Raw genomic sequence first — 27488 nt, 5'->3', positions numbered from 1 at the left:
GCTCGGGGCCACGGAAGTTGAACCTTTAACAGGTGAACTAGGACACATTCATCCTCGTGTTTTCAGAGTTTATCAGATTTGTTTATTTGGAGATAAGAGGCTTGAGTTGTTCCCAGAGATTGTTTTTAAGACATGGTTCTGGCTGGGCGGTGGTGGCGCACGCCTTTAATCCCAGCACTCGGGAGGCAGAGCCAGGCGGATCTCTGTGAGTTTGAGGCCAGCCTGGTCTACAAAGCCAGTTCCAGGAAAGGCGCAAAGCTACACAGAAAAACCCTGTCTCGGGGGGAAAAAGACATGGTTCTGGCTCCCTTCAGTGGTGTTGGGAAGATGTCTTTTGAAAAAAGAGGTCCCATCCAGATAAATTCAATAGGGTACTGAGTATCCACTTTCTCTTAGAAGTAGCTGCCACATGCAGATGTTGACTCAATAGGGCTGGGGTCCCACCTTCCAGATTTTGCAGTTATGACACGCTCTTAGGCAAAGCCAAAGCCTTGGGTCTTTGGACTATGCTGAGTAATGCCCAACGCTCACAGCTTCCTGTAGTTCCCACAGAAGCCTCTAGATGTCCCCATCACCCAGGTCGCTCCCCGGGCGTTTTCCAGCCACTAGCCCCAATCCCTGAGAATGGGATATGACGAATTACGGAAATACTTCAAGACTTACAGAAACACTGATGTGTGGATTTGTTGTTTCAATGTGGGACTTCTTGGTGAAGTGCTTACCTCAAAGTTTTTGTTTTTAAGGAATGTCTCGAAAGCAAGTTAGTCTATGGAGTTTCCAGTTTATCTGCAGTGAAATGCTGCATCCGAACCAAAGCATCTTATTACTAGCACGACCCAAAAGTTGCAAAGCTGAGATGATTACCCCATAGTCTTAAAATGTGTTGTTTTAACACATCTTTTTCGTATTTTTCCCCCGTTTTTCATTTTTTGTTGAGCACGTAAGCAGTCACCCTACCATCGGACTATGTAGCCACTGCGCTACCACCGGTTCACCATGCCCGAGGGAGGGGCTGAGGATTAAAAACAGAGACAAGACCAGGGGTGATTCATCTCAGTAGAATGCCCAATGCCGCCGTTTACTGAAGGAGGGAAGAGGCCTTAAATACAGGCTTACAGCACAGTGGGGGAACCCCGGAGGGCAGAAGTTTGCTACAGATGTTTTACATACTTGCATCCTAGCTGTTTACACCAAATGCAGGATCACAAACAAGGAACCTCCCAGTAAACTGTTGGAGGAGGAAGGAAACCAGCAGGGGATCAGCATAGGGAGACACCTGGTCAAGGTCAGCAAGCAAGGCAACAGCTACCAAAGGAAGGGTGGGGGCAGGGCCCAACAGGACTAGCCCCCGTTTACACTGTAACTCTCCAGGACACACTAGTAGTAACTAGAGTCCAGTATGCTGTTTTACACATTCCATATAAATGCACATACTTGCTACATGAGGAAATAAAAGTAGCCATGTACTGAATATGAAACTCCTCTGACTGCTCTTCACAGCATCCTTGAAGTGTGGGTGGAGCAGTCAGGGTGTAGACCAGTGAGGTAACGCCCGCGTCCTACACACAGAATATAGGCCTATTCAGATAATCAGACTCACTTGCTCAAATATTGAGTGAGTTAATGTTTTCTTTTCTTTTTCTTTTTTGTTGTTGGAGCTGAGGACCGAACCCAGGGCCTTGCACTTGCTAGGCAAGCGCTCTACCACTGAGCTAAATCCCCAACCCCGAGTTAATGTTTTCAAATAAACATAAAGGTGTGTGTTAGCTTCCTGCCACTGTGGCAAATACCAGAGAGAGTTATCAAGGAAAAAGTTTATTTGGTTCATAGCCTTGAAGGTTCCAGTTCATTACTCACAGGCCTCTGGAGAAAGCGGGCAGCCCACATCATGGCAGGAGCAGTTGGTAGAGCAAAATGGCTCACCCACCCACCCACTAACCCAAAGACCTCTACTAGGGTTCACCTCACTAATTTCCACCACCTCCCCAGGATGCCAAACTTGGGACCAAGCCTGGGTCTTTAATGTTTTCTGAACATTGACAAGAGTCTCACTATGTAGCTGTACCTGGCTGGAACTTGGTATGTAGACCAGGTTGGCCCTGAACTCACAGAGCTCTGCCTGCCTCACCATGCATGTCTGATCAGCTTCAAAAACCTAGCTAGGAGTGGGCAAATACTTATGCTAACTTCTGTAATTCTCACGTGGTACAATTTCTCCTTACTCGGGGGTTTCCAAATCTCAAATACCTCCCGGCCTGACTTCCTCTTGCTTTTCCCAGATTGGCACCCATGAAAGCCTACTGCTAGCTTATGTTTCATTTCCCTCTCCAGAGGACCAGGGGCGACCCTGGCTGTCCAGCTCAATCCTGCTCATATTCCCGGGACAGCATCTCGGTCCAGCTGACTCTGTGCCAACAAAACGCTTCCTGCTTGGCCGGTTTTATCGCCTTCCTCGTCGTGGGGTTGGCAGAAAGCTGACCTCCTGCGAGGGCTGGGCACCAAAGGAAGTCCTTATGTGGGAGGCACAGCTGAGTGGTTGTCAAAGGCCATTTAAGGGCCTGCCGTCACTCCCTTGAGGTCACGGGCATGCCCCAGAATAGGCTGAGTCCCGTGGGGTGGACAGGGCCTCAAGACGGTCTCGGGACTCCTGCAGTCCGGGACACCAGCTTGGGTTTCGGTTCCGGTGAGTTCTGGGTCTGAGAACAGCAGCTGGCTCGCACTCTGCGGAGGGCGGGCCGGTCACCATAGCGACGCCAATCCTGGGCGGCGCCCGCCCGCGCGGGAGTCCGTGAGTCCTGGGTCCCGGACTCTTAGAGGCGGAAGCGCGCCGGGAGAGTCATGCTTCGCGGGACCCTCTGGCTGTTGCTGCTGATGCCACTGCGCCCCCCGGGCACGCAGGGCCACCGTGGTGCCAAAAGCCCGGGGCAGGAGGCCGAAGAGCCGGCCCCTTGGCCGGGTGTCCAGCGCCTGCAGGAGCAGCTGAGGACGGTCGGGGCCCTCTCCAGACGGTACTGGACGCTCTTCAGCTGCTCCGTGTGGCCCGATCACTGCGAGGACCAGGAGCCCCCCGCGCCGCCGCTGGGTAAGAGCGGTCCCCGCCGCCCGCCCCCTCGCTCACCTGCCAGCCTCACCAGCGTCGCGCACCTAGCGGGAGCCGCGGCAGCCTCCGCGCACTAGGAGGCCTGGCCACTGCACATCTGGCGCAGCCCCTGGGCACAGCAAGAGGTCTGGCTGCCTGCCGCGCCTCACCTGCTCCGATTCCTCTAGACCCTCACAGTCTCCCCATTCTTGCCCGCCTGACTGATGGCTTAGAGAAAGTCCTTTGTAGACACAACCGGTGATTGCCCCCCCCCCCCAACCCCAGATGCGTTCGCCTCTGCGGCTCGTGGAGGCAGCGCTGGAGCACATGCGGGAGCCTGGCTGGGAGTTGGGACCCGGACTCTGGTTTGGGCGCTGTCACTGAGAAGCCTCAGGGTTGCCTCGCTCATCACCGTCTCGCCATCTCATAGCATCTCCTTTCCAGGCTGGAGCCTTCCTCTGTGGGGCCGGCGGTCCCTGGATAGGCTCGCCGAGTGGTTCTGTCGCTTTCAAGACTGCTGCACCCGTGGCGGGGACTGCAGGATCTCCAACAACTTGACAGGTTGGCGCTGGCGTGATTTCCAGGGTCCGGGGAATCTGGGGGGAGAGGGGTGGGCGACCGTGGAGAAGCGACTAGTTGAGAAACTTACCCTCCACCCTTCCCCCTCCTCCAGTGAGAGGAAAGTCGGGTGTGCGGTTGTTTGAGGGTCACTTCTGACCAGGCTTTGAACGCCACGATTTCCCCTCCAACAATAGGAACAACACCCTGATGGTGTCCTTGGCGGGTATTACATTCTACTATTTAGGAAGGAGTGTCCAAATACTTCCTGTGGGGGTGTCTTCGTAGAGCTAGTGCTTAGGCATGCTAGGCAAGTACCCAGCCCCAGCCCTCCACCTGGTTTTTTGTTTTGTTTTGTTTTGTTTTGGGTTTGGTTTGGTTTTGGGGTTTTGTGTTGTTGTTGTTGTTGTTTTGGTTTTTCCGAGACGGTTTTTCTGTGTAGCTTTGCACCTTTCCTGGAACTGGCTTTGTAGACCAGGCTGTCCTCGAACTCACAGAGATCTGCCAGGCTCTGCCTCCCGAGTGTGAGTGCTGGGATTAAAGGCGTTTGCCACCACCGCCCAGCCTTGTTTTGTTTTGTTTTTCAGAGTATGGAGATATTTAGATCAGGGGCAAAAAGCCCTTTACCCCACCCCACTCCCAGTGCCCCAAGAGCTGGGAACACGTTTTATCTTTAGTTTAAGGGTGTGAAACTTATTGAGATCTATGAACGTGTCACACCCAGCTGAGGCAGCTGGCAGGAGACAGTGAGACACGGGCTAGGCCCCAGTCACCATCTGTCCCCAGTCTAGACTGAAGATGTCTCTGCAGTCATGCCCTACTATCCCTGGGAGAGGGTCTGAGGAGGAACAGCTCATCTCTGTTGAGCTGTATGTACCAGGCCTTGTGTTGAGTTCTGGGGAGACTGAGAATCTGACACAGACTACCCCTGTAGTTCAGCTTTCTACGGCCCCATGTTGGAAGGCCAAAATGTTGGTTGGTTTTCACTCTTTTGGGGGGGCCCAGCCACCCAGCTCCCAAATAAATCACATATGGAGGCTTATTCTTAATTATAAATGGCTGGCCTTAGCTTGGCTTGTTTCTAGCCAGCTTTTCTTAACTTAAACTATCCCATCTATCTTTTGCCTCTGGGCTTTTATCTTTCTCTATTTCTGTATACCTTTTCTTTCCTTCTTACTTGGTGTCTGGCTGTGTAGCTGGGTGGCTGGCCCCTGAAGTCCTTCTCTCCTTGTTCTCTTCTCTTCTCCCAGAGTTCTCCTCATATTTATTCTCTCCACCTGCCAGCTCCACCTATCCTTTCTCCTGACTAGCTATTGGCCATTCGGCTCTTTATTAGACCATCAGGTGTTTTAGACAAGCACGGTAACACAGCTTTGCAGAGTTAAACAAATGCAACATAAAAGCATGCAGCACATCTTTGCATCATTAAAACAAATGTTTCACAGTATAAACAAATGTAGCACATCTTAAAATAATATTCTACAACATGCCCCCTTTCAGGAGAGCTGGGACCAGAACAGGAATAGCAAGTAACCTCTCAGAGGATGGCTGAGAGTAGAGAGCCAAAAAGCTGATCCAAAATTGTGGTTAAAATGTTCCTAAGAGCCGGAGAGAGGGCTCAGCCGCTGGGAGCCACCACTTTTTAGAGGACCTAACTGTGAGTCCCACCACTCACGTTGGGCAGGTTCACCACTGCCTCTAATTCCACTTCCGGGGGAGCTGACACTCTCCTGGCTTCTGCAGGCGGCTGCCCTCGTCTCCACAAACCCATGACTACACACACACACACACACACACACACATATACACACACACACACACGTAATTAAAAAATTAAACTGTTTTTTAAAATGTTATTTTGTAGGGGAGGGGGAGATGGATCACTTGGCACAGCACCTGCAGGGCAAGCATGGGAATCGGAGTTCTGATCCCCAGCACCCACATAAAAGCTGGGCACAACACTGTACACTGTAACTCCAGGGTTAGGGATGCAGACAGGTGGGTCTCTGAAGCTGTTAGTCAGGTTGTCCAGTCGATGAGCAGCAGGTTCAGGGGCAGACCCTGTCTCAACAACAACAGAGGAGACAGGGGAGAGCATAAGGAGGATGCCTGATGCTGACCTCCACTCACGTCACACCCACAGGAACACATACACACAACACACACAGTGTTCCTTTGTAGTCAGTCAGATGTGCTGTCCTACCCCAGTGATCCCGCACTTGGGAAACTGAGGTGGGATCATGAATATCTAAGGTTAGCCTAGGATATGTAGAGAGACCCAAACAAACAAAACAAAACCAAACAAAACTGTCTGTCTCTAAGTTTAACCGGCAAATGTCTGTGGGGGGATAACCTGGGCTTCTTGATTTATCTTTAAAGTAAGGCTACGGGGGAGGAGAGGCTCTGTCTCCTGAGAGAAACAAAGTTCTTTTCCGTTATAAACCAATCCATAGCATTCCATGGATGGGCATTGTCCCCAGAAAGCCTGTGTACCCCAGCCTGCCCGCATGCATCTAAACAAATACTAACCAACCTTCTCCTCCTGTACTTTTTATTATGTAGGTGGATCTGTTGCATGCTGCAGGTAGTGAAGAGTTTTAACTCTGCCGTGTGGTATTCAGCCTCAGACACAAAACCTGTTCTGACAAGGGCCCTGTGGTTTAATCCTTTGCAAAATTTCCCAGTTTCCCCAGAAGCAGTTCCTCCCCTGGAGCTTGTCTGGAGTTCTCCTGCCCTGGCTCTTGCATCCCTGCCACCTTGAAGCACAAACTAAACTTTGGGTCACTTACTTAGAAAAAGTGCCAGTGAGGCTGAGGAGACGGCCGGGGTATAGTGCGTCACACAGCGTGAGGGTCTGAGTCCAATCCCCAGCCCCGTGTGAAAGCTAGGTACGGGCGCACACTCGTGCACACCCACGGGGGTGGGGAGCTGTGACAGGAGGATCCCTAGGGCTTGGTGGAAAAGTCAAGTCTAGCCACACCCCAGCCCTGGGTTCATCTTGCCTTAAAAAACAAGGCAGAAGCTGGTGGTGGTGACACATGCCTTTAATCCCAGCACTCGGGAGGCAGAGGCAGGCGGATCTCTGTGAGTTCGAGGCCAGCCTGGTCTACAGAGTGAGTTCCAGGAAAGCCAGGGCTGTTATACAGAATCTCAAAAAAACCAAGGCAAACAAGATAGAAAGTGGTTGAGGATAATGCCTGATGTGAACCTCTGGCCTTCACATGTGTGTGCCATGCCCCTACACACATACAGGAACATACACACTCACAAAAAGAGAGAGAAGGAAGGAAGGAAAGAGGGACAGACCACACGTGTGTCTGAAGCAGGATCTAGCACAGGGTGGAATCTCAGCCCGCGTACAGGTCGGGAAGTCTGAATGTGGATTCACAGCAGGCCACCCTCTCTTTTTTAGATGACCCACTCTTCTTCAGGGCCTGGAAGTCCCAATGTGAAGCTTCCTAGTTCTGATGATAGGGGAGACAATTTTCCCTTAGCGGAACCAGTGGTTTTGAAACGAAGCGAGGTGATGGCGGTGATGTGTTGTTTGGTTTTTGCTTTTTGCTTTTTTTCCCCCAAGACAGGGTTTCTCTGTGTAACAGCCCTGGCTGTGTTTTGTAGTAGACCGTCACCTGCTAACATTCCAGAGCTCCTCTGGGTTGGCTCGAGGTGCCCAGCCGATCGGTCTTGATGATAGATAGTTAAGGGCTGGTACCTTACCCCAGCTGGCAGCCGGCTTCCCTCCCTCCAGTCCGTGTCCCTTCAGGGGGCAAAGGAAAGCAGGCCGGGCTGTGGGGAGCTGCCCAAGTATGTGCCAGCTTGGGACGGGATGACAGACAGAGAACAGGAACTCCTGGAGCGGGGATGGGAGCCCCTGGAGATGCGCTGGGGCCCCTCCACACCGGCCTGTCCACCCGTTGAGTGGCGTATCCAGAAAGGATAATTCTAGTCTCCAGAGTTCAGTCTTGATCTCTCAGTTCTTCAGGAAATGGCCTTTGAGTACCATTGGCTGTGAGGTCTGCCTTCCTGCTTCTTGTTCTGGGGTCACGGGGATCAGACGGTAGACATGCGGGGGTGTGGCGGGGAAGCGGTACCCACAAGCCCCTGTGCCTCTCTCTCACTGTGGTCCCTTCCTCCTTCCAGGCTTAGAATCGGATCTGCACGTCCGGCTGCATGGCCAGCATCTGGCTAGCAAGCTGGTCCTACGAGCAGTGAGGGGCTACTTGGAGACCCCCCGAGTAGACAAGGCCCTGGCCCTGGCGTTCCATGGCTGGTCCGGCACAGGCAAGAACTTCGTGGCCCGGATGCTGGCGGAGAACCTGTACCGGGACGGACTGAGGAGTGACTGTGTCAGGATGCTCATCTCCACCTTCCACTTCCCACACCCCAAGTATGTGGACGTCTACAAGGTGAGGCCGCCGTGCTGGGAGCCTCACTGGCCTGGCAGCGGGGCGCGTGCTGGGTGGATGCTGACACCACAAGGAGGCAGGCTCCAGGGCAGACGAGTTCGGGATGGGGACGGGCAGCTGCAGGGCCAGAACCTGTCCCCAGGCGGCCACTCCCTGCCCTTCCCCAGAGGCAGCCCAGAGCACCAGGTGGGAAAACTGATGTTTCCAGAACACACTGGAACTGTTTCCGTGACTGCTGCACACTGGAGCCACGCACAGCGGCAACAGAGTCACAGGCTTTTGTTTTGGGGTGTGTGTGTGTGTGTGTGTGTGTGTGTGTGTGTGTGTGTGTGTGTGTTAAGAATAGTGAAATATATCTGGTGTGGTGGCACATGCCTGTAATCCCAGCACTTGTTGGCTGAGGCAGGGAGATCTTGAGTTCAAGACCAGCCTGGGATGCACAATGAGATCCTCTCAAAAACAACAATAATAACAAAAACAAAAAACAGTGATATGTGTAAGGAATAGAAAAAAAGCATAAACTTTACCACCCCTCCCCAAAGGCCACAGCATCCGTAACTTACTACAGTTAGCACTGTGAACTTCCCATGGTCTCCCACGCACACGCACACGCACACACACTCACAAACACACTCACGCACGCACACACATCCTGGACCTCTGCTGCTATCAGACCTCCTCTTCCCAGCCATTTCACACCACTGTAGTTTCATTAGACGGGCGTGTTCGGCTGGCTTGTTTCCCTTCCCCAGATGTGCACCGGGCCATGAACCTGTGGCTGGGCTTTACAAGCATGATTGCCTGCATTCAAACGGGAATGCGCGAGTTAACCCTGACATCAGCCTAGGGAACTAACATGCAGAGGGGCTTGTTTCAAATGGCTTGTTGGGGTTTTCTTCTCCCCCCTGAAGTGTATCATTGAACCATGAACGCAACAATAGTGATTTGATCCTTCTGCCTCAGCCTCCCAAGTGCTGGATCACAGGCATGCACTATGCTCACTTTTAAAAACGTGGTTGCTAGAAATTGAACTGAGGGCCGCCAGCATGCTAGACAAGGAATCTACTACTTAACTACACTGCAGCATTTAAAAAAGACATGCACTGGCATATCCTCACCTCCTATCGTATGTGATTCCCCAGTTCTTCCCATAGCAGGTTGTTATGTGCCAGCAAGCCGGTGGACACATGCTCCTTTACTGTTTGGCTATTTGAAGGGTTTTGGGTTTTTTTTTTCCATTTACACATGTAGTAAAATTAGCCTGAACAAGAGCAGACCGCCGTGACCACACCCATGCTGGCTTTCAACTGTAGTGCTTGGGTGTGTGTGAACTGGGAGGATTATGTCAGCCTTGAGGACAGAGCTTTCCTGAGTCACCCGGTAGTTTCAGTATGGCCTTGGAGGGCAAAGACAGGGTGTCCTGAGCCCCAAGATGCGCCCCGGTCAGGCAGTCGACAGCCGAGCTTTCCCAGGAGGAATTCTCTGGAGTTGACTGCAGCAAAACTCCTTGAGAACGTCACTTCCCCACTAGAAAACTGACGTGGGCACACACTCACATGCTTGGGTGTCGGAGGGGTGGAGATGCCAAGGAGGCCGAGATGGGTAGGTCGTGTAGATTAGCCAAGCTGCCTGAGAAGCCGCTGTGCCCAGCTCTGAGAGAATCACAAAGCTTATGTTCGGTGGAGGGTTGAAAGCCCTGCGGTGGGGCGCCCCTGTGGTAACCAACCCTCAAGTTACACATTGCCTGTGCACCAGACAGAGCAGGCTGGCTCCCTTGAGATCTCGGCCTTGTCTGGGTACCAGTGGGCGGTCTGCTTCTGAGAGGCCAAGGGCGTGGGGTTGGCAGCCTCTGGGCCTTTGAGCCTTTCCTCTATCTCTGGGTTGTTAAGCCCAGCATCTCTGGCCCTGGGGAGGGTGAGGTGGTCCTTAGCTCCAGAGTGGGACTTCTTTGGTCCTGGAGAAAGCACCTGGCGGATGCTCGTTCCCTGGGGCAGAGGAGCTTCTCTCACGAACTTCCCAGGTGGAGATGCTCAGGCCAGGTACAGGAGAGTCAGCTGGGAAGCTTGGGTGGGACCCGAGCCAGGGCTTGGGTTCGGTAGTTATGGTGGGTGGGGCCCAGCCTCGGTGCCCCGCTGCACCTGCGCCGTGGAGACAGGAGCCCACGCTCCTCCGAGGTCTGCAGCTCCCCGCGTCCCGTGCAGGAGGAGCTGCGGTGGCAGATGCAGGAGACGCGGCGGCGCTGTCAGCAGAGCATGTTCATCTTTGACGAAGCGGAGAAGCTGCACCCGGAGCTGCTGGAGCTGCTTGGACCGCACCTGGAAGCCAGGGTCCCCGAGGCCCAGGGCGCGGAACCGCCACGCGCCATCTTCCTCTTTCTCAGGTGAGGTCTGAGCGGGAGGCCCGGGAGTGGGGTGCTGGCTGGCAAGAAGCCTTCCCGAAGCCAAAGCCCCACAGCTAGGAAGCAGGCAAGGGACGCTGAGGCCTCCCTACTCACCCCGCTTCCCCAGCATTCTCTGGGGTCACTTCCCAGGGACTCTGGCAGGAGCTAGAAAAGGGGAGCTGCCTGTCTGCGCAGCCGCCTCAAAGGCCTTTGCAAAGAGCATCGGAAACATCGGGGTTTGTTTGGTTTTTTTTTTTTTGTTTAGGTTTTTCGTACAACGTGTTTCGATCATACACACACACACACACACACACACAGCCCAATCCCAGTCACTAGATCCATTCCCCACCTTCCTACCCATCCAACTTTGTGTCCCTTCAAACAAACAAACAACAAACCTCATCAAGACCAATTTGTGAATCCCAAATATTCTCGGATGTGTGGTCTTCCACTGGAACGGGGTCGACTTACCAAGGGCTACACAAAGCAAAAACAGACTAAAACAGACTCTCTCTCCCGGTAGCTAGTAATTGCTAAACCAGCTCCTCAGCTAGCGTGGGACTGGGACGTAGTGCCCAACTCCCCTCTCCTCCTGGGATTTGCTTTGTCTTGGGCTTCACCGATCTTGTGCATGCTTTCACAACAGGCTGTGAGTTTCCATGCGCAGCTGCCCTGCTGTGTCCAGAGCTCCGTTCCCTTGTGATCATCTACCCCCCCCCCCCCCCCCCCCCCCCCCCGCTCTTACACTCTTCCAACTTCCCCTTCCGAAATGATCCTTGAGCCTTTGGAGGAATGGGTGAGGTATTTATGATCCATTTAGAGCTGGGCACCTCGGCCAGTTGTAGGGCTCTGTGCTAATCATTTACTGCGAATAGAAGCCTCTCTGATGAGGGGTGAGAGATGCAGTAATCTATGGGTATAGTGATAAGCCATTAGAAGTCCATTTAATACCATGTACATTTAGCAGAATAATAGTGGTGGTTCTCCTGTAGGGCCGATGACATGTCTAGAGCCAATGACATGTCTAGGCATTGCTTCTTGGCCCAATAATGGTACAGGCATTGGGTTTCAATGTGTGGTGTGAGACTTAGATCCAACCAGAAAGTGGGGCTACTCCCACGCCTTTCCAGCATCTTTAAATGTTATTTATCTCTTCCTATATTCCCTCCTTTACCCTCCCTTCCTCCACCCCAGTTTAACCCTTCCTGCTCCATTATCCCCTTTAACTCTACACCACTGTGCTCCATCTCCCCTTCTTGGAAACCTCTCCCTGTGACCCTGTGGTAATTTCCTGACCTCTGTGAGTAATTCCAAATGAAACACACATATCTGAAAGTTTAAAGCTAACACTCAGAAATGAGAGGAAGCTTGCCGTTTGTCTTTCTGGGTCTAGGTTACCTCAGAATGACGGGTTCCAGCTCCATGCATTTACCTGTGAATTTCATCATTTCCTTTTTCTTGACAGTTGAACGATACTCCATTGTGTAAATATACCTCATCTTCATTATCCATTCCTCAGTGGATAGACATCCAGGTTTTCATTTCCTAGCTATTGTGAGCAGGGCAGCAGTGAACATGGATGAGTGTGTATCTGTATAGTAGGAAATACAGTTCTTTGAATGTCTGCTCAAGACTGGTGTGGCTGGAGTGTGTGCTCACTCTTAGGTTTTTGAGAAGTCTCCACACTGATTTCCATAGTGGCTGCACCAATTTGTACTCTCAACAGCAGTAAATGTTTCCTTTCCCCACATCCATGCTGGCATTTGTCATTGGTTGTTTTTTAATCTTGGCCATTCTGACTAGGGTAAGATGTAGTCGGACTTTCTTTGGACCACCAGATCTCAAATAATGACACAGAGACTTCTTATTAATTATGAAAGCTCAGTCTTAGCTTAGGCTTGTTCCCAACTTGCTCTTACAACTTCAATTAACCCGTTTATATTAATCTACATTCTGCCACATGTCTCATTACCTCTCCTCCATACTGTATGTGTGGCTTGCTCTGTCTTGCTGGTGAATCCTGCCTGTATTTCCCAGAGTTCCTATCTGTTCCCGGAAGTCCCGCCTATCCTCTCCTGCCTAGCTCCTGTTCAGCTCTTTATTAAACCAATCAGAAGGTGCCTTAGCAGAGACACATTATCCTACAACAGTAAGATGAAATCTCAAAGTAGTTTTAATTTGCATTTCCCTGATAGTTAAGGATGTTGAAAATTTTAAAAATGTTTCTTAGTGTGCTGGCTAGTTTATGTCAACTTGACACAAGCTAGAGTCGTCAGAAAGGAGGGAGCCTCAGTTGAGAAAATGTCTCCATAAGATCCAGCATTTTCTTAGTGATTGATGGGGGAGGGCCAAGCCCTCATGGGAGGTGCCATCCCTGGGCTAGTGGCCCTGGGTTCTATAAGAAAGCAGGCTGAGCAAGCCACGAGGAGCAAGCCAGTAAGCAGCACTCCTCCATGGCCTCTGCATCAGATCCTGCCTCCAGCTTCCCGCCCTGATTTCCCACACTACCTACTTTCTACAGTGAACTGTGTGCTGGCTAGTTTTATGTCAACTTGAAACAAACTATTGTCTCAGAGAAGGGAACCTAAATGCTTCCATAAGGTAAGGTTGCAGGCAAGCCTGTAGGGCATTTTTTAAATTATTGATGTGGGAGGCCCCAAAGAAAGCAGGCTGAGAAGCCATGGGGAGCAAGCCAGTAAGCAGCACCCCTCCATGGCCTCTGCATCAGCTCCTGCCTCCAAGTTCCTGCCCTGTTTGAGTCCCTGTCCCAACTTTCTCCAGTGATGAACAGCAAAGTGGAAGTGTAAGCCAAATCAACCCTTTCCTCCCCAGCTTGCTTTTGGTCCTGGTGTTTATCACAGCAACAGTACCCCTGACTAAGACGGCCATTTGTATTTCTTTCGTCTTTTGAGAACTCTGTTTAGTTGCATGTCCCATTTTTAATTGTTTTTTTCTTGATGTTTAATTTTTTTCAGTTCTTTGTACACCTAGGCACTAACTCTCAGTCAGATATGTAGCTGTTCCCTCCTGTTTTGTAGGCGGCCTCTTCACTCGAGTGATGGTGTCCTTTGCTGTACAGAAACCTTAAATTAGTTTTATTAGGTCCTGTTTATTAATTGTTGATCTCAATGCTTGTGCTACTGAGGTCCTATTCAGAAAGTCCTTTCATGTGTGTATGAGTTCAAGTGTCCTTCCTTCCTATTTTCTCAGTCAAATTCAAGGTATTGGGTCTTAGGTTGGGATCCTTGATCCACCTGGAGTTGAGATTTGTGCAGGGTGAGAGATAAGAATGAAGTTTTATTCTTCTACATGTAGCTATGTGGTGGCTGTGGGTGTGTGGGTAAATATGGAGGTCTTTGATCGATTCCACTGATCAAGTCTGTCTGTATCCAAGTACCATGCTGTTTTGTTTTTTTTTTTTTCAATTTTTGTGAACTGCATTGGAATTTTAATGGGGATTGTGTTGAATCTGTAGATTGCTTTTGGTAAGATGGTCATTTTTACAGTATTAATCCTACTAATCCATAACTATGGGAGGTCTTTCAACCTCTGGTATCTTATTCAGTTTTCCTTTCTTTCCTTTCTCAGTGTCTTAAAGTCTTCATTGTACGTGTCTTTCACTTCCTCAGATTTATTCCAGGATATTTTTGAGGCCATTGTGAATGGGTTCGTTCCCTTGATCTCAGTCTTGGTGTGTTTGACATTTGTATATAGGAATGCCACTAATTTTTTAGTGTTTTATATTTTGCTACTTTGCTGAAAGTATTGGCTGCAGTTTTCTGGTGGAGTCTTTAGTGTATAGAATCACATCATCTGCAAATAAGGATGCTCTGACTTCTTCCTTGTACCCCTCAGTCTCCTCCACGTGTCCTGCTCTCTAGCATTGGGTTACACAGGAGGGAACAGAGTGAACATTCTGCCATTCCTGATTTTAGTGGAAATGCTTTGAGTTTTCCTCTGTTTAGGATGGTGTTGGCTTCCTGTGTATTCCATTTATTTTGTTGAGGTAAGTCTCCTGTTATCCCTATTCTCCCAGGACTTTTATCATGAATGGATGCTGGATTTTTGTCAAAGGCCCTTTCTATGTCTAATGAGGTGATCCATCTATTTATGTGGTGGATTTTATTTATTAATTTACATATATTGCTTCATCCCTACATTTCTGGAATGAAGGTGACTTGATCATGGTGGGTAATCTTTTTGATGTTCTTTGATTCAATTTGTAAATATTTTATTGAGAATTCTACATCTTTTCATCAGGGAGATTGGTCTATAATTTTCTGTTTGTTGTTATTGTTATTGGTTCTTTGGTGGTGGTATGAGAATAAAACTGGCTTCATAAAAGGGATTTGAGTTTTTCTGTTAGTTCTTTGAAGGTCAAGTAAAATTCTGCACTGAATCCATCTGGTCCTGGGGTTTTTATAGTTAGGTGCTTCTAAAAATTTGTTAGATCATTCATTTTATTTTTTATGTGTTTTACCTGCATGCATGTCTGTGATAGTTGGGAGATTTTTAGTTACTGTTTCTATCTCACTAGATGCCGTGGGTCTATTCACTGGGTGCTGTGTCTATTCACTGGGTGCTGTGGGTCTGTTCACTGGGTGCTGTGGGTCTGTTCACTGGGTGCTGTGGGTCTGTTCACTGGGTGCTGTGGGTCTATTCACTGGATGCTGTGGGTCTATTCACTGGATGCTGTGGGTCTGTTCACTGGGTGCTGTGGGTCTGTTCACTGGGTGCTGTGGGTCTATCTCACTGGGTGCTGTGGGTCTGTCTATTCACTGGATGCTGTGGGTCTATCTCACTGGGTGCTATGGGTCTATCTCACTAGATGCTGTGGGTCTATCTCACTGGATGCTGTGGGTCCATTCACTGGATGCTGTGGGTCTATTCACTGGGTGCTATGGGTCTATCTCACTGGATGCTGTGGGTCTATCTCACTGGATGCTGTGGGTCTGTTCACTGGGTGCTGTGGGTCCATTCACTGGATGCTGTGGGTCTATTCACTGGGTGCTGTGGGTCTATTCACTGGGTGCTATGTTCTTCTGAAAGGCCAGCTTTCAGCAGTGTCAGAGGAACTGGAAAGGAGGTGTGGTGTCAGCAAACTGCACACACACAGGAGACTTCTTTCTGAGGGCCAACATTTAATCATTTTATTTTTGTCTCTCTGCTGGGGTTCTTCCTTCTCTGTTATTTCTCTGTTCTGTTCTTTTACCCTGTTTTCCTTTTTCTTCTTCTTCTTCCTAGTTTCTTTTCTATTTTTCCCTGTTGTTTTCTTTCCACATCTTTCCTTATTCTTCTTCTACTTCTTTCCTTCTTATATCTTTTGGTTTTCTCTTATCCCTTTTATACCTAAGACAAACATTTCTACACAGGAAAAGATTACCTGCCAGGCGGTGGTGACACACTCCTTTAATCCCAGCACTCAAGAGTCAGAAGCTGTGAGGCCGAGGCCAGCCTGCGCTACCAAGTGAGTTCCAGGAAAGGCGCAAAGCTACACAGAGAAACCCTGCCTCGAAAAACCAAAAAAAAAAAAAAGAAGTCAGAAGCAGGTGGATCTCTGTGAGTTCGAGGCCAGCCTGGGCCACAGAGTGAGATCCAGGACAGGAACCAAAGCTACACAGAGAAACCCTGTCTCGAAAAACAAACAAACAACAAAAACAAAACCAAAAAAATCACAGATCTAAGTAATCCTCATTGCTCTTATAAGAATCATCTTCATTATGATCTGGAAGTCAATTGCCCAGTGAGGAGTGGGATTTTCCAAAGAAACAACCATGCTACACTAGATACAGTGGGATCCTTTCACATGGCAGCCACACCGGGCCACATACAGCAGGATCAGGCGGGAAGAGGAGGAGGAGGAGGAAGCGAAAGCGCGAAGCACGGCAGAAGCAGGGGAGTTCAGGAGACAGTCCTTCCCCTCCCCCACCCCCACCCCCACCCCGGGGCTTTGCTACTCAGAGAGTTGGACTCCATAAGCTCCCTTGCTGACTGCAGCTCCTCAGACATGGCCCCCGACAGCATGAGAACATCTATTCACCAGATGCTGTGGGTCTATTCAGATTATTTACTTCATCTTGATTTAACTTTGGCAGGTTTTATACATCTAGAAATTGACCCATTTCTTTTCAGTTTTCCAGTTTGGTGGGATATAGCTTTTAATATATACCATCACAGCTCTCTGGACCCCCTCAGGTCTGTAGTAATGCTTCCTGTAGTTGGTTGTTTTTACTCTTTACTCTTTTACTCTTTGGGGGCCCGCCACCCACCTCCCAAATAAATACACATAAAATAAATACTCCCAAATAAATACTTATGAATGCCTGGCTGTAGCTTGGCTTGTTTCTATCCAGCTTTTCTTTTCTTTTTTTCTTTTTGGTTTTTCAAGACAGGGTTTCTCTGTGTAGCTTTGGTGCCTTTCCTGGGACTCACTTTGTAGACCAGGCCTCAAACTCACAAAGTACTCCTGCCTCTGCCTCCCGAGTGCTGGGATTCAAGACATGTGCTGACACCACCGCCCGGCTAGCCAGCTTTTCTTAACTTAATTATCCCACCTATCTTTTGCTTCTGGGCTTTTATCTTTATATATCTTTCCTTACTTTTTACTCCATGGCTTGCTGTGTAGCTGGGAGGCTGGCCCCTGATGTCCTCCTCTCCTCCTCCACAGCATAAACAAATGTAACACATCTTCAACTAATATTCTACAACAGCTTTCCTTTTTGTCTCTAACTTTATTCATTTGGATCCCCTTTCTCTCTCTCTTGGTTAACTTGGCTAAAGGTTTGTCAAGCTTGTTAATTTTTTCCAGGAATCATGCTTTCTTTCATTGTTTCTTTGTATTTTTGTTTTGTTTTCGTTTCTATTTTACTAGAATTGGCTTTACTTTTTTTGGAGTGCTGTTGATTGTTCTTGTTTTTCTAAGGCCTTCAGTGCATCATTAAGTTATTAAGTTGAGCTCTCTCAATTTCTTTTTATGTAGGCACATAGTGCTATAAACATAACTCTTAGTTTTCAGTATGTTCCATAAATTTTGGTATGCTATGTTTTCATTTTCTGGTCATGTCTGTTTGGTGTTCTGTATGACTCTTAGACATGACAGCCATCTCTTTCCTTAGATTAGAGGATTTTTTTTTTAAGATTTATTATTTTTTAAATTATGTGCATGTGAGTTCAGTGGCCACCAAGGCCAGAGGTGTCAGATACTCTGGAGTTGGAATTACAGGAAGTTGTGAGCCACCTGATGTTGGTTCTGGGAGTTGAACCCAGGTCCTCTGAAAATGTATGTGCTTTTAACCACTTAGCCATCTTTCTAGCCCCTGGGACGTCTGATTTTGCTGACAATATTGACCTGGGCCTTTGACCTGGGCCTCTTCTCCTGTGCCCGTGATTTGTAGGTTTAGTCCTTCTCTAGTGCCCCAGGGTTCTTGCACATCCTGTTCTTAGGGTGTTTTGGTGTTTGTCATTTTCTTTGACTGTGTGATTTGATCCCTTCTCCTCTACTTTGTCTCCAGACTGCGATACATATATGTGTTGTGGCATAATCTTTTTGTACACTGTGAAGATGTGTTGCTCTCATTGTTTTACTAAAGAGCTAAATGGCCAATAGCTAGGCAGGAAGAGGTTAGTGGGACTGGCAGACAGGGAGAGAGTGCTGGAATGAAGGGCAGAGTTGCCAGGAGACACAGGGAGAAGCAAGATGGACATGCTGTACCTTGGAAAAAGGTACTGAGTGGTAGAACATAGATAAAAATATGGGTTAATTTGAGATGTAAGCTAGTTAGTAACAAGCCTAAGCTATCGGCTTAGTGTTTATAATTAATAAGTCTCTGTGGTTATTTGGGAGCTGGCTGGGGGGACAGAATATTCTGCCTACGTATATGGCAGGGTCTTTCTATGGAGCCTGGCTAGCCTAGAATTTGCTTTGTACCAGACTGGCCTCAGAGATCCACCCACCTGTCAAGTTCTGAGATTCAAGGCGTGTAGCACCACCGCCTGGTGACTTTGAGTTTCTAGATCATGTTTATTATTGCTGTTTTGAAATCGTCATGTATGTCATCTAACTTGATTTTCTGACATTACTATGGAAGCACTAATGTTTGGTGGAGACTTACTGTTTCCATTATTCCTGAGTATTTGCCATGGTATTGGGGACCATGGGGGTCCAGCCCCTTGATAGTCCCCTCCCAGGGTCCGGGAAGAATCTACAACCAGCTGATAATTAATCTTTGAAGAAAGGAAATGAATCTATATACACAAAATTCCTTAGTCCATACACTTTATTATTCTGTCAGTTCTCTCTCTACAAGCTTATACTCTGCTCTCATTTTTAGCTCTTTTCTTGCCCAGTTTCTCTTTACATTTATCTTTTTTTTTTTTTTTAATTATTATTATTTTTTTTTTTTTTGGTTTTTCGAGACAGGGTTTCTCTGCGTAGCTTTGCGCCTTTCCTGGAGCTCACTTGGTAGCCCAGGCTGGCCTCGAACTCACAGAGATTCGCCTGGCTCTGCCTCCCAAGTGCTGGGATTAAAGGCGTGTGCCACCACCGCCCAGCTACATTTATCTCTTGTCCCCTCCAGGTTCCATCTTAATTCCTTCATCTAGTTCTGTCTTATCTAGGTTCTCATCCATCTAGTTCTTTCCCATATCAGCTCCTCTCTCATCTCCTTCTCTTTCATCTTGTTCTTCCCCATCTGGCTCTTCCTCATCTTCCATCTCATTCCTCTAGTCCTCTCTTCTAGCCCTTCAATCTAGTTCTTCCCCATCTCAGTTAGTTTCTCTCAAGTTCTTACCCATCTAGTTCTCTTTTCTCTTCTCCAGTCCTATTCTACAGAAAATACCTGCCTTTTCTTTCCCTGGGCATGTGGTTCCCTGGCTCCTCAGGAATGTTGTTTTATCTCTCACCTTGATATGTAAAAACTTCTTTTGTTCTCAAAGTGCTCTGGAGAACCACTAGGCCTCCTCAAGGCCAGGGGATGGTCTGAGCTTCCTAGCACAGGAAACAAAGCTAGGCGTCTCCCTCCAGTTTGTCTCCTAAGTTCAGCAGGGCAGTTAGTAACTTAGTAGGTTCAGCAGGTCTGGAGAGCTGAACTGTTTACCAATAGGTTTGGGCACACAAGGATTTCATAGCAGAAGACAGCTGAAATATTAAAAGCTGGGTAACACCAAATATTCATAATAAATGGCTTTGCCTTTTGACAGACCCTTGGCTGGTCAAAGTTCAGCTTTAATACACAGCTGAATCTCTATGATATATTCTTGCGGCCCGCAAGACCATGGGACCTAGGCATCTGTACTTACGTTGTTGGTAGTGGTTTTGGGTGTGGAAATCTTGTGTCTGCTTTGTTGGGTGGGTGTTTGACCAGTTGAGGCTTAGGTGTGAGTCTTGGGCAATTCAGTGTTGAGGTTTCACTGGGGTCCCAGAAGTAGTCCCAGCTGAGGCTGAGCTAAGTGAGGTTTCTAAGCCCAGGAGCAGACCTTCTGTTGAGCTAGAAGATTCTCATAGACAATCTTCAGGAGTCTTGGGGAGGTGTTCAGAACTTTTCCTTAAGCAACAGTTCTTGGTGGTGTTGGTGATGTGAATCTAGAATCCCTGCCTGAAGGTGGTGAGGAGGGATATGGTGGAAGGCAGTCACAGGAAATGTGACCCAGGCAGGTCGTAAAGGTGGGTGGAGTTGCCACTGTTGGTCTCTGGGTCTAGTGCCCTTTCCTGGAGAGAAGCAGTCCTTGGGTCTTGGGGATAAGCGGAGGTGGCAGAGCTGGAGAGTTAGCATCTGCAGGCCACATTCCCTGCATAGAGATGGGGGTGGGGTGGGGGTTACCAAAGAGTCTGAGAGCTTTGGTTTTCAAGTCAGCTATTTGTTCTAAAATCAAGTAGAAAAAAACTCTTGAACATTCCTCAGGATTCCCACCCCTTCTGTCTCTCCTCTGGAAGTGTAGAGTGAAGGGCGGGTCTCTCACATTTGTGATGGGATGTGTCCCGGGGCTGCTGAGCAAGAGCAGCTACTTCAGAACGGCTCATGCTTTTGTCCCATGTACCCAAATCCCCAAAATGGCATTGTTGGAAGCAGAGAAGAAACTTGTCCCGTATGAATGCTTCACCAAAGCCCCTTACCAATCTGCCACTTACTCCCTGGCCATGGGCCACCCTTGTGGGATTTTCTAGGCTTTAGGGTACCCTGGGGAAGTAGGAGTGATTTTTTTCTCCCTGCTGAACTGTGGAAGGCAGGTTTGGGTTTAGGGTGGTTCCTCAAGACAAGATGGAACAGATTTAAGCCATGTGGGTTTCTGCATGTGGAAGGCAAGGATGGAGTAGGGCTGAGGATCTCAGGGTGGTTTTAAGAGAAGAGAGGCATTTGGTAATGTAACCACAGTGAAGACTGAGCAGCTTCCAGAGTATTGACCCCCTTCTGAGGCAGCGGCCTCTGCTGTCCCACGACATCCTCACATGCAGAGACGGCTGAATGGTCCCCAAGGCACTGACTCTCCCACCCAGTTGCTTCACAATTTGGCAAACTCTCTCAGGTGCTGAGATTGCCCAGTGCGACCCACTGACCCTCCTATCTCAAGGCAAACATTTGGTCACTGACCAGCTGGCAGTGGCCCTGCCCTTTCCCCTACAGACCTGACCTCGGTGGACCGACTGAGGCCACGTAGTTATGCGCGAGTCCACGTGGGTGAAGGTGGGCTGGGAGACGCCACCCACAGCGGCCGAGCTTGCCTTCCCGGGAGTTCACTTACCCAGGGGCGGAAACAGATGTGGCAGTGCTTCCCAACAGCGCTGCTGCAGGCTGGCACCAAGGAGAGGCCATGGGCCACCCTGCCAGTCCTTCTCCAGGCACGCAGAACCAAAGCCACCTCCTCCTGAGGGGGGGCCCCAAGAGTCCCTGGTGCCCTAGTTATGAGAGAGTAGTGTTGATTTGAGTCTCTGGACTTGACTTCTATAATGAATTTCTGTGGTGATATTGTGTCCTCCAATATATTGTGTACCCTAATGAACTTATCTGGGGTCACAGAACAGAGCCACTAGATATAGACATAGAGGCCAAAAAATGGTGGCACACACACACCTTTAATTCTATCACCCAGGAGGCTGAGATCCACGTGGATCTCTGTGAGTTCAAGGCCACCCTGGAAACAGAGCCAGGCATGGTGGCACACACCTTTAATCCCAGGACTTGAGGTCTCATGTCTTGTTTGGGACAGACACAGGCCTTTAACCCCAGGAAGTGATGGCAGGAAGCAAAAAGGTGTAGAAGGTGTGAGGGCCAGGAACTAGAGGCTTTCAGCAGCAGTTCAGCTGAGATCCATTCGGATGAGGACTCAACAGGCTTCCAGTTTGAGGAAACAGGATTGGCTGAAAAGTTGGCGAGGTGAGATTAGCTGTGGCTTATTCAGCTTTTTTGATATTTCAGAATTCACCCCAATACCTGGCTCCTGTTTTTTTTTTTTTTTAATTTAATAAGACCGTTTACAAATCTCACTTTATCTTCCCTTTGTGGTAAGGATTCTTGCATGTGTGTTGTGGAGGTTGACATGGACCAGTATCACTCTCTCGTTTGTTTGTTTTTACTACTACTTTTTTGGACAGGACTTCATTATGTAGTCCCAGCTGGCTTGGTACTTGCTATGTAGATCAGGCTGGCCTACAACTCAGAGATCCACGTACCTGTGTGCTAGGATTAAAGGCATATGTCACCACACTTGGCTCTACCTTGTTACAACTAAAGTTGTAAGTGCACACACACGGCCATGCCCAGCTTTTCCCAGGGTCTCGGGGACCTGAACTTAGGTCTTCATGCTCAGGCAGCAAATACTTTGCCCACTGAAAAGTACCCAGCCCTGACACAATCAGTTTAATCCTGAAAAAGAGCCCGAGACCTGTTGTTGAGGTACTGGTGGCTTCTTTGCCAGCTCTCTTGAGGTACCTGAAGGCAGACAGTTGGTGAAGCCCAGGAGGCCTTGCTTACCCAATATGGACAAAAACCAATTTTATAGTGCCAAGATTTTGCAAACGAGTAAGCTTTATCTATAAAAGCGGACAGACAGTAAACTGGGAGGCGGCCAGGCCCGGGGCAGAGCAGGGTGATGAGTCAGCAGAATCAGCCGCTGACTCAGCCGCAGACCAGCAGGAGCGTGGACATAATCCCTCCCCTCTTATCATCGAGGGTCTCATTCTTCACGGTCTCCTTATTGGAGAGGTAGTATGTCTACTGTGGCATGCAGCCCTGCTGGGCTGAAGACACTGGCTGCAGGCAGTTCAGAAGGAAGCTGCAGATAAACATGCAGGAATTGTGCAGTGGAGCCCTGGGGTTACAGAGAAGCAGGCAGGTGTCTTTGGGGCTGAGTGAGTCACCGACCTCACCGGTTTGCTGTCCCCCGGAGACGGCGTAAATAGGGGTACTGTGGCAAATCTAGATGGGACGATCTCTGGTGGTGGGGTCGTCTTGTCTCTGCTGATGCAGTTGTGGACCAGAAAGCCTCCCGACAGGCTGTGCAGCAGATGCAGAAATCAGATGAGCGATATAAGCACTTTCTGTAGGCCTGGATGTCTGGCAGGGCCCGGGGAATGCCCTTGTTCTACTGGACTCTTCCAAATGGGGACTCAAGGCCCCTGGTAAGTCCTGTGGCTGTGAGGGACACACTGGTCCTCACCTGTTTGCTGGGGAGACAGGTTAGGGATGGCAGGATACACTCAAATGCAAACTGAGCAGAAAGATAAGACCTTTCCTGAGGTACCAGGGGCACTCTGAGCCTTGAGGAGGAATGGAGATGCTGGACCCCCAGCTTAATTTGCGCCTGCCTCCCCTGCTCTTCACTCCATTCCTCATTCTGTGGCCTTAGGAAGCGAGGGCTCAGCTGGTACAGGAGCTTGCTGGGCTGCAACTTGGGATAGGGAGCAACCGTCCTGGCGGCAGGTCCCCAGCCCTTCCAGCCTTACCTGTCACTCACTCCTGTCGTAACAGTGTACAGCCATCCCCGTGCTCGGCCCTGTGGTCCTCAGCCCTCAGAACACAGGCGCTACAAAACAAGCTTTCTTTTTTCTTTTTTTGCTTCTCACTGTTTGGAAGCTGCAGAGCAAGCAGCCCAGGCAGACACCTGACTCCTAACGGTGCTTTCTGAACGAATTCTCCAGTCCTTCTCCTCTACCGGGAAGGAGTTTCTGAGGACATACGTGAACAGGTCACTACCCTGCCTTCCGGCCCCCAGTCCTTCCCGCTAGCCACGGCTTAGCTTTCATGTTTCCCTTCTGACCCTGCAGCCCACCGGCCTCTGCTGCAGTCTTGTGCCCAGACGCCCGCCCCAACCCCAGGAGTCTGACAGTCACTGCCGTGGGTCCTGATGGGAACCTGGGTCTTCCGTTGTGCCACACGGTCCCAGAATCTCGTTCACGTCACACTGGAGGTCACACAGAACATAAGTGTTTCCTGAACTGAGCAGATTCACACGTGTTTACCAAAAAGCACAGAGAAGGTGGGACAGGGGCCAAGCAGGGCAGTGTCCGTCTGCTCTGCTCCAGCTCAGGAACTGGTGTCGGAGGTCAGATAATAACACGCGTGGGAGTGAGTGCGGGGATCAGCTGTTAACTTTTAGTAACTGTTTCTTTTAGTAACCTTGGGGGCAGTGTCATCAATGAAGTGGTCCTGGGTTTGCTGAAGGCTGGATGGTCCAGGGAGGAAATTACGATGCAACACTTGGAGACTCCCCTTCAAGCTGAGATCCTGGAGTCTGCAGGTAAGTGATCATCTAGGTACACGGTCCTTGCCAAGAGCCACAGCTAGAGGTGATTAGTGTATGTACCAAATTTGAGACAGTGAGGGTGTCTGAACAGTGGAGAACACAGGACAGTCTCAAACTGTCAACTTCTGGCGGCACAAGGAAAAGTAGGCCTAAAGTCCTTTTCTGAAAACGCCCTTAAAAGGGTCATGGGCACCAGGTGGCGGTAGCGCACGCCTTTAATCCAGCACTCGGGAGGCAGGTGGATCTTTGTGAGTTCAAGGCCAGCCTGGTCTACAGAGCAAGATCCAGGACAGGCACCAAAACTACACAAAGAAACCCTGTCTCAAAAAACAAAGGGGGGAGGGGTGTCATTGCCCAGCCACAGACACACAGTCGTGGTCTCCGACCAGCAGATCTCCGAGAGAACAGTGGTTGAGCCCCCCGGTCACCAAACAAAGCCCCAGCCCTGGTGGCCGTGCCTGCCTGCCATGCCCACATGCTTCCGTGCCTAGAGCAGCCGCAGCTCTCGGCAAAGCTCCGGCACCTGCTGCAGACAGCACTCCTAGAGCTTCATGGGAGACCGGATCTCGCCGAGGTCTCGCTGTGGGGGACACCGTATGTCGTCTCTAGCAGGGCTCGGTCATGTAACTCTGGGTCTTGATTTCAGACAGCAGCTTCGGCTCCAGCCGTCTTGTGAAGGAAAACCTTATTGACCTCTTCGTCCCCTTCCTGCCACTGGAGTACCGCCATGTGCGGCTGTGTGTCCGGGACGCCTTCCTGAGCCAGGACCTCCCCTACACAGAGGCGGCCCTGGATGAAATCGCCAAGATGATGACGTATGTCCCTGAGGAGGAGCGGCTTTTCTCTTCCCAGGGCTGCAAATCCATTTCGCAGAGAATCAACCTCTTCCTGCCTTGAGTCTTCCCTCACCAGAGAGAGCCTGAATGTGCCAGGCACCCTGGTCCAGCACCACTGCTTCAGCTAGTGCAGAAGGCAGACCTTAACAGAGGCAGCTAGTTCTTAAAATCACTTGGTGCCTTACAGACTTGCATTCTAGACATTCTGTAATTTGGGCCCGGAAGTCAGAAAGCCATCGGGAAGTCCCAAGTACCAAAGGGTCCCCGGAACTCTCCCTCCAGCCTCTTGGCACCATAGCTCTTCCCAGAAGGCAGCTGGACTTGGAGCAGGAGTCTGAGGCTGCAGGATTCTAGGACTACAGAAGATGGAAGGATGGAAGATGGGTGGCTCAGAAGTGTGCTCCATCCAGGTCTGTAGCCGTGGGCTGGCTTTCTAGAGGACGAGGGGTCAGCTTGTGTGTGTGAGCAGATCAGCAGAGGGCCTTCGGCTGAAGGGAAAACCACATGCTTTCAGACCATGCCAGTGACGGGTATGGCACATACGTGAGATCCCAGCATTGAGTAGGCTAATACAGGAGAGCGCTCAGGAGACCTGAGCTGCCTCGTGAGTTTGAGGCCAGCCAGGCGTGACAAACAAAAACCACACGTGTGTTCTATAGACTGAACACTTGTTCTTCTTTAGATTAGGGGCCTTGCTATGTAATGGTGTATGTATAGATTAAATTTTGTATTTTTCTAACGTCCTTGGCCTCCTTTCTTCCTGAGACCTGGTGACTGTACTCAGCACCGATGGGCACTGGTGGAGACAGGTGCTGGCCCAGCATCCGCTCACCTGTGAGTGGATTTCAGTTCACTTTAGGGCCATGTCAGCTGAACTCAGGGCGACTCCACCTTCTTTCCTAGAAGCTCCCAAGACTCAGCGCTCACAGACCTAAGTTCTTCACCACAGCTCTGACAGGAAAGCTGTGGTTCCTGAGCTCATGTGGTGAGGCAGACCGTGCACGACCTGTCTTTATTACACGCGTGTTCTGTCCTTTTCTCATCTGGTCCCTTCTTCCCACTTTGGAAACACACAGCACGTCTTTGTGCTTTGTCATCATTTGCCCTCTTACTGAAGCCTCCTCAACCCTCCCACCTTTATCTCGTAAATGGACCATTTCTGCATCCCCATGGGTACTCAGCTGCCTTAGGTTCGGGAGTACTGACTGGTCCAGCCGTACTGGGTACGTAGTACTCAGAAGAAAAGGAGCATAGTTGGAGAGCGGGACCTCCACTACCAAAAGCAGCAGCTCACACAGTTCGAGGGTTTAGGAACTCTGGCCACAAACCAGGGGTGGAGATCTAACCATTCCAATTCTTATAAAGCAAGACTACGAGGTGGTTAGTGAGCATGAACTGCCCAGTAAGACTTAAGAGTTCCTGTTCAAGCCCCAGGGGTCGCGATGCCTGCCATCCCCTAGTCAGGAAGTCGGCTTGGGCTACGTCGTGAGAACCAAGTGAACTGCAACAAGAAACCATGGCAATGCCAACCCATCCAAGAGCCAGACACAGCCTTCTACCACACAGGACAGGCCGGCCACGTTAGAGTGCTGAACAGGTCTCACCTGATCTAACAGAACTAGAATCCTAGAAATACCTTGTGATCACAAAGGCATAAAAGTAAAAATGCAGAGGAGGGGCTTCAGAAACCTCCAGAAGTACTCCAGAACAACAGGTCAGTGGAGAGATGGAAAAACCTTAACTTCTTGAGACAAAACCTGAGAAATTATGCCAACATGCACATCATGGGTCAGCACTGCGCCCTAAAGAACTAGAAAACAGGAGGCTGCCAAGCTTAAGAAAACCTGGGCTGTCTGAGTTTGAAACTGGCTGGGGCTACATAACAAGACCTCGTCTTGACTTTCTGAGACAGTGTCACATAGCCAAAACTGGCCTTGGACTCAGTAGTGATCCCCAGATGACCTTGATTGTTTTCCAAGTGTTGTGATCACAGGCGTGGGTCAGCACCTGGACTGACTGGTGCTGGGCTCAGACCCAGAGCTTCATGCATGCCAGGCAAGCCCAAGGCACTGATCAAGACATTGATCAATGAAAGGGCTGATGGTTCCTCCTTTATTTATTGTATGATAAGCATGGCCTTTATCAGCTAAGAAAATGAGAAGGGGTAGGTGAGAACGGAGACTCAAATAATCCATAGAAAAGATATTACTACTGGTAACATAGAAACACAAAGGATTCAAAAAACCTATTATGATTATACACCAACAAACTAGATTATGTAGAATAGACAAATTTCTGTATGTAGACAACCTACCAAGATTAAATCTAGGAAATAGACAACCTGAACAAACTTAACAAGTAAATGATTATATGACCAGTTATTATTATTTTTTTTTTTTTTGAAAGTCCCACATCAAAGAGAGGTCCAGGACCTACCTGATGGCTTCATGCTGAAATTTACAAAAAAGGGCACGGTGACTTATGCCTTTTAA

At 49.5% G+C, this 27488-nt stretch overlaps 1 protein-coding gene across 1 annotated transcript; it reads left to right on the top strand.

Moving 5' to 3' along the window:
• The first annotated feature begins 2497 nt into the window (after positions 1-2497).
• Positions 2498-25735, top strand: Tor3a (torsin family 3 member A). The gene is made up of 6 exons (XM_076547740.1): positions 2498-3082; positions 3524-3640; positions 7778-8043; positions 10245-10423; positions 24030-24154; positions 24807-25735. Exons 1-6 carry the CDS (start codon positions 2839-2841, stop codon positions 25055-25057), a joined length of 1182 nt encoding a protein of 393 aa, XP_076403855.1. The 5' UTR covers positions 2498-2838; the 3' UTR covers positions 25058-25735.
• The last annotated feature ends 1753 nt before the right edge of the window (positions 25736-27488 follow it).

Source organism: Peromyscus maniculatus, chromosome 11 (assembly GCF_049852395.1).
Source record: "Peromyscus maniculatus bairdii isolate BWxNUB_F1_BW_parent chromosome 11, HU_Pman_BW_mat_3.1, whole genome shotgun sequence".
Classification (NCBI taxonomy): Eukaryota; Metazoa; Chordata; class Mammalia; order Rodentia; family Cricetidae; genus Peromyscus; species Peromyscus maniculatus.
This window is presented reverse-complemented; position numbering and strand designations above follow the sequence as displayed.

Excerpts from the sequence above, each read along its gene's own strand:
- Tor3a (XM_076547740.1), top strand. The coding sequence starts at position 2,839 with ATGCTTCGCGGGACCCTCTGGCTGTTGCTGCTGATGCCACTGCGCCCC. Across the intron at positions 8,044-10,244 it reads AGTATGTGGACGTCTACAAG|GAGGAGCTGCGGTGGCAGAT; the intron begins GTGAGGCCGCCG and ends CGTCCCGTGCAG. Across the intron at positions 10,424-24,029 it reads GCCATCTTCCTCTTTCTCAG|TAACCTTGGGGGCAGTGTCA; the intron begins GTGAGGTCTGAG and ends TGTTTCTTTTAG.